The 10,422-nt window shown below is 38.1% G+C and overlaps 1 protein-coding gene across 1 annotated transcript; it reads left to right on the top strand.

Moving 5' to 3' along the window:
- The first annotated feature begins 2,138 nt into the window (after positions 1 to 2,138).
- Positions 2,139 to 9,376, top strand: cldn10l2 (claudin 10-like 2). Its single transcript, XM_027023292.3, has 5 exons — positions 2,139 to 2,480; positions 8,031 to 8,192; positions 8,273 to 8,354; positions 8,748 to 8,855; positions 9,078 to 9,376. The coding sequence occupies exons 1-5, from the start codon at positions 2,249 to 2,251 to the stop codon at positions 9,235 to 9,237; spliced, it is 744 nt and encodes a 247-aa protein (XP_026879093.2). The 5' UTR covers positions 2,139 to 2,248; the 3' UTR covers positions 9,238 to 9,376.
- The last annotated feature ends 1,046 nt before the right edge of the window (positions 9,377 to 10,422 follow it).

Here is a 10,422-nt window from a genome sequence, read left to right as displayed (position 1 = left end):
GCATAATAATTAAACATCATTCCTTAATAACTAAAGCAACGGTCCACACAATATCAAAACTGTAAGCAGTGCAAATTAGCAATGTCTTTATTAATGATAATTAATAAATAACAATTTAAGGTGGACATTAAATTGTCATTTTGTCAATGAATGTACCATTACCACTATTATAAGGTCACTGTATGATGTAGTGATAACTTGGTAGAGTGTTCTGTTCTAGAAATGTAATCTGGTTCTGAGGTGGTGATGCACAGACTTCAATATGATCAAGTTGCAGTAGGATGTTCATGGACAATTTACACACCTGAACTACTCTGGGCATTTCATGCCTGCACAATCCTGTGTAATTCAAGCTGTCTGATCAGACAAGTAAGGCTGGACACGTGATATCTTGACAGCTCATCTATAACTAGAGACTCCTAGTCTGTCATCTGTATGAGTCCAATCTTAATGGAATAATTAACCTGCTGATTGATTTCTGGCCATAGTGAAAATAAATACTCATATATAAAACGGGAGGATTATTACACAAGTTTCTCTTACCACAAAAGTAGTTGATCAGCGAAGACATGTCATTTCTTGGCCATAGACTCTCCACTGTATGGTTCTGTTGAAAAGAAATACCAATGTAACATCAGTAACCAAAGATGGTCATGGAAACACAAGAGGCCTAGGAAAGGATAAAAATAACAGCGCAACCCTCAGGTGGTGTGTTGAATGAGTCACAACACACGCCACCTGAGGAAGGCGTGGCAACAAATCAAAACACAGAGGCATTTGCAAAACAAAGGATAACATCAGTAAAGGCTATTACACTACCCCCCCACCAAACACCACGATGCTGGCATAGCAAGGGGATGGAGGAAGGGAATGTAGCACACACCACACAGAGGCCAGAGCACAGAGAACATTGCATCTCCTCGGAGCATGGTTGTACCCTCTTCCTACACGGGGCCCCATCTTATCGATGAAGTGCAGAGCTGGTGGCCTCTTTCACTAGAGGGGGCATGAAGACCACCCCCCTCTCACCAACGACGACCCCTCTCATTAACTGGGCACAGAGCTGATGCTCTTTTACGTCAACCTTCATCAGACAGGACATGAAGGTGTCATCCCTCCATGTCGATAAAACCACCTTTCATCAACTAGATGCTGAGCTTGTCCCCTCTTGCTTCAATGGAGCTCTGGTCACCCAGGTGAATGCCACCATTCTCACGGCTGTAAAACACACAAAACAAACATATGATATACCAACATGGGTGGCCACCAGACCAACATGCTGCCAGAAGGGCCCAGGGTCATTCTTTTGTGCTACATTTGTACTGGCTTGTCATTCTATTTTCACAAGAGTATATAATATATTTTTTTTAAATAACAGTTTTATTGTGAGCAATATTCCTCCCACAAAGCTGCTTGAAAATGCAGGACTCTGTGGGCGGTGCAATATGTTGGAATGGGCATCAGCTATAGGCTTGATCTCCTTCAGTAGTGAATGGGGATCAGTTATAGGCTTGACCTTCCTCAGTAGTGATGACCTGGCGGTTGATGTTAGATTATATTTGTATTTTTTATTTATTCATGTATCTAAAATAGTCTAAAATCATTTAAAGGATTATTACTCACAATTTATCAGTCATGACTTGGATGAATGCATGCAGACATTTCTTCAAGAATTTGCCTGTATCAGTGTTTCTTAACCCTGCTCACAGCTGTGAGGGGGCTCGTAGGTGTTCAGTTTCAAATATTCCCTGTCCTATCATGCCTGATTTCAGCTGCTGAAGGGCTTAAGCATCAGTTGATGACCATGTTCAGGTGTGTTGAGAGATGGAGTAATTAAACTGTGCAGGCAATGTGTCTTCGGGAGCACAGTAAAAATCAAACATGTATTTGCATATAGCAAAATCTGTATACCCTGTTCAATCCAACATTTAACCTGGAAAAATTCACCAGTGGTGAACCCACTGACACCCCTAAAGGAGGAAATGTACCAGTAGGATGAGTTTTGCTACTAAATCAAAATTCAAGCCATGCTGGTATTTCACAGCACACATGTCCATTATAAACACAACTGAGTGTTGTATTGACCTTGAAACCAGAGACAGTGGAACTTCATAACACCTCCTCCCTTGTGACTGTGAGGCTATGTGACAACCATACACACTCACTCACCTCATACAGTCAACAGATTACATCAACAGAATTTGCTTAGGGTACTCAAAATTAAATTGCAGTCTGATTCATCAAAGCCATGAATTACAGGACTGTTATCATGTATGCTGAAATAGGTTGTTTTGTCACCTGTGTGTGTGGATGGATCTTGGTTTGTTCAACTATAGCAATAGAACAATGGACATACTCTTCAGTGGCAAGGACGGTCATCACCACTGCCCACTTCTTTTCCAACCTCTGGCAAGACTGCACCTCTGATTCTACTGGGAAGACTGACTGCAAGGAGTTTCCATCATTGCTTGATTTGCAGAGTAAGCCCATGTAACTTATAATCATTGTATTCTGATAAAAAATAAACGTTTCTACATGATGATGGATAAACCACTGGATCCCGATAATTTCAGTACAGCGTAAAGTGCCCCATGAACTACTGCTAACTTTGGTAACTGTTGTCCAAAACAGGGCTTTAAAATGTTTTTTAAACAATCCAAGGAAACTTTTCAAAATCGGCAAACAGAACAGGCAACGAATAGAATAGTTGTCGGTAGTGCAGTGGACAGACAAAATAATCTGTATAAAAACAATACTGATATGGCGATTTTAATACTTTTAATGAATTGTCAGTTACAGTTGGTAAATTTTGGGGCACCACCCTAATTAACAGGGAAATTTCTATTAATTTGAATTAATTTATTAATAACTTCAGTCTCAACTCAAGAAAGTTGCCAATGCGATATGTGATTATTTCTCGTCTACCAAATATTATAATATCACTCTTGGCTCACAGACATAATAACCAAGGTATGTTTATTGAATAAGCATAGGCATGAAAAACATGCAAAACAATCACTGACTAAGATTCTATTAATGACCAGGAGTGTCTAGTTCACTAGGATCACTAGGATAACAAGCCTAAGAATAACAATGTAAGCAAGCTAAATTTAGCACAAACAATTAGCAGTGGATACATGTAGCTAGCTAAGCTATTAAAGAAAAGAGTAGAGAAACAAATTTTAAAAAGGTTATTTTAAGCAACCTATGGGACTAACCAACCAGGTAATCTACTTATCGATCAACAGGACCAACAAAGGACACTTATTAACAAACAAATTTGTAATGAAAATTTGTAATTGAAAGGATCAAAAGAAGAATTAAAAGCTTAGTGGTTAAGGTACATGATTTGAAATTGGAAGGTTGCTGGTTCAAGCCCCACCACTGCCAAGTTGCCATTGTTGGACCTCTGATCAAGGTCCTTAACGCTCAATTACTTAAGTTGTACTCAGTCATAATTGTAAGTTGCTTTGGATAAAAGCATCAGGTAAATGTAAAATTAAAGTATGGTGAGCAAACTAAGGTAGCCTGGATTCAAGTTTCTGTAGCAGTATAGGGAGAGGTTATTGATTTGGTTTCAGAAAATGAAAAATAAGAGCCTTTAACCTGGCATAAGGTCTGTGTAGGTTGCCTTTGTTCAAGTAAGCAAGTAAGTTTGCTTATTAACACTGTGAGGGTGTAGTGTGAGTGCAGGTGGGGGTGTGAGTGTGGGTTGGGGGCTCTGTGGATCCGTACCAAATATTAAGGGTTCTATGCCTGCATTACTCTTCAATAGTAGACTAACTGTATCTAAAGATATAATGTAAAATGCCCACATACCTGGTTGTGAGAAATCCTACCCACACCATATATAATCGCACCAAGAAAACAACAGTTTAACACAGTTTTAATCTTCTCATTTAATAAGTTTAAATGTTCTCATTTTTCTAGAATACAACTGTATTTTAAGAAAAACAATTCATACCAAAAAAAGCATGTAACATTTTTTTCAGTAGTGTAAGCAACTTTTTTTATTCTATTTCTACGATTCATGTTCACATTGACATGTACCCATTCAAGAATTTTTCAAGAATTTTCTTTTAATAGTGCACCCATGACCCTTGAAAAAGTGGACACTTTTTGCGATAAACTCAATTGTGTGGCAGTTTTTCTGGCATGTGGCTTTTTTATATTAGATTTTGTATCACATTGTCAGTTTTATTTTATTTTTATTTTTTTTTACAACAGTAGTTTGAACTACTTTAAGCAGTTTTACTTAACCAAACAAAATAGGGTAGGGTAGCTTTTCTGTAGTTCTACTTCTGGTGTGAATTGGTAGCTTGCAAAGCTATGCTTTCAAAGTAGCTTCCCCAATACTGGCATCTATCAACCAGATTTGGGTTTTAAAAAATCAATATGTTAAATAAACATACCATATCAGCTCTGAAGATGCCTGATGAACTTTGTGCGGGTTCTTTCTCCATGTCAGCTGCAGGCTCCTGCTCCTAGAACATAAGGATTTTCTCCTGATTCATGCTGTTGGCTGTTATGACTAAGAGAGAACCCCCAGTGGCAGATGGTGCGGTTGTCTTTCACACATTCCAACCATTGGTAGTCATTTTCCCCTTCCTTGTGGGCTGACACAGCTGAGAGGATTGCTCCCGATGTGACAGATGTAAGAGACATGATGTTGCATGGGCCCACCGCTAAAGCATGCCGTGCTAGCTGGGGCAGCCTCTGCATGCATAATGAGCTGCAATATTATGTGTGAGATGAGCTGGTGACTGGGCAGCATATATGGCAACTGCTGGTTCTGTGCATCTGGAGGAAGAGTGTGCTGGGCACAGTGCATTTGCCACGTGGCATGAAACATTTCAGCATTTGAGGCAGAGGTTCTATTGGCCAGGTTGTCATGCAGATGTGGAGCTACACATGTACTGAGACTGCCATAGCAGAAGCACACTCTTTTTTTCTCGTCCCTTTGCCCTGGTGCGTCAATGGAGAGAATAACCACGGATGTCCTGGGGCTCTTTCCCTCAAGTAATGCTGGAAACAGCTATGTCCTCGTGGTTATGGACTATTTCAAGTGACCTAAAGCATACATGGTCCTGGACCAGAATGTGGTCAGCAGAGCAGATCATTAAGGAGTTATTCCACAAGTTTTGGGTGCCAGAGGAATTGTACAGTGACCACTGGAGCAACCTCAAGATGGCAGTTATTTCCGTTGCCCTCGTCGGCTGCATGTTTACACTCAAACACACCAAACAGACAACAGCTGATGAATGATACACATGTACGTTATGCTCCTGTGCAAAAGAAAATAACTCAAAAGTTGTCTATATGTGTGTGTTATCTTGTTTCAAGTCAAATTTAGACTGAACAGCAAAACAGAAAAATCCCAACTCACAGCCAAATGCCCATTTTCTGATTCAGCATGAGCAATTGGCCAAAAAGCACTGACAAGAAGCAACTAGAGCCAATGATGCAGAACACACCACATTGAGTACAGGCGACAGATGGTCACTGATGGTCACCAATAATATGCATCATTCAGCTAATACTTTTCATCACCCACAATATACGCACTGATCCAAGCAATGGCCAATGGCTCATTACACTTCGGATGTTACAATCCCCTATCTCTGGTTATACAAAGGAGTTTATTAGTCGAACGACACTTCTGAGCATGGAATTAAACATGTACTACTTTGCCTGTTCCAAAGATTAACTGCTCCTGAGAATTGTTCCCACATAACCCGTAAACCTGGCACTTCTGAAGTCCCAATCCATAACTAATTAGGGCTCACTTATTACTGACATAACCGTCAAAAAAAAAAAAATGTAAAAAAATTCTTCTACTCATCGAAACCTTGCAACAGCGAGGAGACTCTACAGTTTAAATATGTTAACTCCTTCTTGCTATAATGTGTTTAAGAAGGAAAGGTGGCAGTCTGGCAATAGTCCATCACTCTACTTTCAAAGTCAAAACACTCAAATTCCATGATGTTACGTCATTTGAATATATGGCTTTGAAGGTTGTCTGCTCCTTAATTACTGTTGTTAATACATCATACCCCAAAATTGCTGCCAATTTTCTTTCAGACCTGGCTCACCCTTGCCTCTCCTCTGAGCTCTGCCATGCCATGCTCTGCTACTAGTTTAGATTAGATTAACTTTAATATCCCCAAGGGGCAATTTGGTTTGCAATTGGCCGTCAACAACAACAAAAAACCCTCACATATCAATAAAACTAAATACATATAACTTGTACAATAGATATATTAGCATTGGAAGAGGATGTAAAAAAAGTCCTTAAGTCCTTAGCCAATGGATCTACAACTTGTTTAAAAGCCCAGTGGCTGATGGAACAAATGACCTCAAATATCTATTTGATTTGGCCAGTGTACCTCTACTCTTTGTGAAAGGCACTATATAAATAAATTATTATTATTATTATTATTATTATTAAGAAAAATGTGAAATTCCTCACATGCCCATGCTATGGCTAGTGCTTCTGTCTGGAAATAATTTTTCAACATATACCCGGTTACCATAATGCACTGTTCTGAATGACCTCTCACTCTGCTTATGTCTCTTGATGTCTCATGATGGCAGGCATACCGGACTGGCATCCACAATGATGTGTGCTGATTGATGGAAACAGGCTATTGTTTGTAAACTGCACAAGGCACATCCCCAATACCACTCACTTGCTTTTTTTTATTGAGATGTTGCATTGTTCCTAAGCTCAGGGTGAAGTATGAACAATAGTAGACGAGGCCCAAGACGATCCTTAACTCTGCAGCTTTCTGGGGCTGGTGTGTATTCTTGATTGCCTGCTGTCGCAACTGACCCTTCCATACCATCCTGTCGTCATGGTTACTTGTATCTTTATTTTGCTTTACTTCCTTGTTTTGTTTGTTTTTTAGTTTTTTTCGCCTCCCCTTAGTTCTCATTAGCCCTCATTAGTCTCTCTCTCGCTCTCTCTGTGTGTGTGTGTGTGTGTGTGTGTGTGTGTGTGTATATATATATATATATATATACACACACACACAAACATCCTGTGTGGCTGGTCATTGTTATCCTAGCATCTATCATTCTTGTTTCATTTTGAGTGGTACAAGCCTCTGATTATTTTAGTCATGTTTTGTTGTAGCCTGCTTCCCTTTTTTTTTGGTTCCTTTTTATTTACTGTTTTACCCATACTCACTATGTTGTCTCTTTGACCCTGGACTGTTATTATTACTTCATTTCTGGATTTACCTTTGAAAAATCTCGCTCTTCTCAGCAAATGCGTCTGCCTTGTGATTGCTCCTTGTTACACCTGCACTTTAAATTCTGCTGCTCCAATAGTACGTTTTGACAGAACATTCCCTTTCAGACATCCTGAAGGCACACTTTCCCACTTTATTATCAGATGTTTCTCCTGTAATCTCTACAGCACTTGGTGGATTCATCATGCTCTGCCATGTCCCATCCAAACATTACAGAAGACCACTCAGTACCAGAAAAACCAGGGGCAACACTTTGCAAAAGGTTAAGATAACAAGAGTGTTTGTTTTTATAGGGTATTGGAAAGGAACCAAAGGTGAACATAATCAGAATTCAGGCGATGATTACCCACGGAAGGTTTACTGACAGGCCAATGGCATATGATGGTTTGCCTTGGTGTTCTGGGAGTTGGAGTTTGTATCTATAGTTTCATCTGGAGTCTTCAGTCAGCATGAACATAATATACTCTTGTTGACAAGAACCTTATATATAAAAAGAAATCGGTGTTTTACAGATAGAGAGAACCATCTCACACTCCCTAATCTAAAATATAGTGATGTGGTGGGAATTTTTGCTTAATTGTGCAAGTCTGTGGACAAGATAAACAGCATAAACCATCCTGTAACCCAGATTCATTAGAAACTGTATTTAGGTTCATTCATGTAATAAAAATGTTGTTACTCATTTCCATTGTTAGTATAAGTAGAGATTGTGACTTCAAGATTACCTTTTTATTACATATGTTTTCATGCATATTTGTGTTGTCTGCTCTTAAACAGTGTACATCCATTTGTGTCGAGCTCTAATCATAACCTCCATAATCCTGGGATTGTTTGGAGACATTCTGGCCTTAGTAGGAATGAAGTGTACCAAACTTGGAGGGTCTGAAATGATGAATGCAAGAATTACTTTCACTGCAGGGATGATTTATTTTGCATCAGGTAAATAACTGACTTTAGATTTAGGAAATTCTGTGTGAGAATCTTATAGTGTTTATGATTGTAATTTTTTTGCACCATAGGTTTTTGTGCTATGTTCGCTTTCAGCTGGTATGGAAATAAGGTTATTTCAGGGTTCCTGGATCCCAACCATCGAACACTAAAGTAAGAAAGAAAGAAAAATGTGTGTGTGTGTGTGTATGTATATATATGTAATATATATATATATATATATATAGTTTAGTGTGGTAAGAGCATTAAGAAAGTCAACAGACATTTATTAAATGCTTATTGTGATAATAAAAAATGTAACCAAGTATACATACAACTGTTATTATATACTTTGATCTGTGTATCTGTGGTGACATTATCAAAGTGAGTACTGAAATGTAACTTCACCTGAGCATAACCAAGTCTTGCTCACTTCGGTCTTAATATGACAAACCAGATAATAATTAACTTTTAAAAAATTTGAGACAAGTGCCAAAAACGAGCCCTAACTAAAAAAAAACAAACAAAAAAAACCTGTCGGTTATAACGTGCGTTCTGTTTTGACAGGTATGAAATAGGATCAGCGTTATTTATTGGTTGGGGTGGCTCTGCACTTCTCATAGTTGGAGGATTCCTATACAGCATTTTTGCAGGAATGGAGGGCTGCCAGTCAAGGTATAACTCTTGACACTGTATACAGATGCATGCTGCGTGGTTCAATATCAATCTCAATATCAATTTCTGGTCTTAGGTTTACCACATTTTAGTCCTAAGTTCAAAGCTTATATATATATATATACACCATACATACATACATTATGCCTAATAAACACATTAATATAAAGTAATATAGTTCATATATGGCAGATACAAAATTCTGACTGTTTTGTTATTCAGCCCAAAGGGACTAGTGTCCTCTGCATATGAAGTTCCGTCTTCTGATACGCTGGAACCAAGCAAACAAGCACTCACACTTCCACCATCTCTTCTGACTGACATGGAAAGAAGAAAGTCTAAGCACTTCAGCCAAGCCTATCAGAAGGATGAATATGTTTAACTTATTCCTTTATTATTTATCTTTTCATATTTTCTGACTGGAATTGGAGGCGGGCACTCTATCTCCGATGGAAATCTCATAGAAAAAGTGTGGGTTGGCACATACAAACTTGTATTTAATTAGATTTTACCTTTTTGAACTGTAAATTTAAAAATAACAATAAAGGCATAATTTCTAATGACAGTTGTTAGTCATTTTTTATCTTTTTATGCATTTCAACCCTCTTAGCCTTAACCTGAACAACACTTTAAATAATTGGATTAGCTGCACCAGAAATAATCCTACATAACCACACCCCCCCACCCCGTGCTAGTGGAATGTATTTTCCATGTTTGTGTTCATTCAAGAACCTGTCACTTTATGTTCAGCCGCATTATTTACTATTATCTTCTATTGTATTTTCTTATAAGCTTGTGCTTTGTGATGTTTAATTGCTCAATGATCTTTTTAAACAAATCTATGTCAGAGGTAAGATTGTCATCTTACTGTTACTGTGATGTAGAAAGCCTGGCAGCTTTTTATGAAGGAGTCTAGTTTGTATCCACAGTTTATATTAGAAAAAGTGGATAGTAAATTGTTTCATTCATCCCATGATCTTCTAACGTTCTGAGAGTGTAGATCAGTTCTTTTTCTTAACTTAATTTCTTAACTTCAGTGTTGCCATAGAAACAATGGACAATGCAAGCAGATAAGTCATTAATGCAGTGAATGAGGAGCAATGGGTGATAGCAACTGATCTAATTATTTTAGTGACTGTGTGACTAAATTTACATGTAGCGCATCTAAAGTGGTTGCAGGCTACAGTACCATATAAATGACCATTCTGATGATAATTGCGGTACTGTATTGCTATGTGTAAACATTTTTCTAATAGAAACTGGTTTGTCCTCCTAGAAATTCCTTGAACAGCTGATGAAGGACCTCTCACTGAAACATTCCTGCTTTTCTGGAAACTCTGTACTACACTATTTGTATACAAGTTATATATAATTAATAACTTAAGTAGAAGCAAGGTAGTAGCAGCAAGTTACTCATTTATATTACTGGGCCATCGCATCCAGATTCAATTTCTGTTATTTCTCTGGATTTTTAAAAATGTGTGTATACTATAATTTATAATTAGAAAAATGAAATAAATTAAATACGTTAATAAAGCAAACTGATTATTTTCAAACGGATATACAT

This window comes from Electrophorus electricus, chromosome 9 (assembly GCF_041902795.1).
Source record: "Electrophorus electricus isolate QZ-2024a chromosome 9, ASM4190279v1, whole genome shotgun sequence".
Lineage (NCBI taxonomy): Eukaryota > Metazoa > Chordata > Actinopteri > Gymnotiformes > Gymnotidae > Electrophorus > Electrophorus electricus.
The sequence above is the reverse complement of the archived record's forward strand: the minus strand, read 5'-3'. Positions and strand labels throughout refer to the sequence as shown.

Coding starts and splice junctions, on each gene's coding strand:
- cldn10l2 (XM_027023292.3), top strand. CDS start 2,249: ATGAATTACAGGACTGTTATCATGTATGCTGAAATAGGTTGTTTTGTC. Junction 8,193..8,272: donor GATGATTTATTTTGCATCAG/GTAAATAACTGA, acceptor TTTGCACCATAG/GTTTTTGTGCTATGTTCGCT. Junction 8,856..9,077: donor ATGGAGGGCTGCCAGTCAAG/GTATAACTCTTG, acceptor TTTGTTATTCAG/CCCAAAGGGACTAGTGTCCT.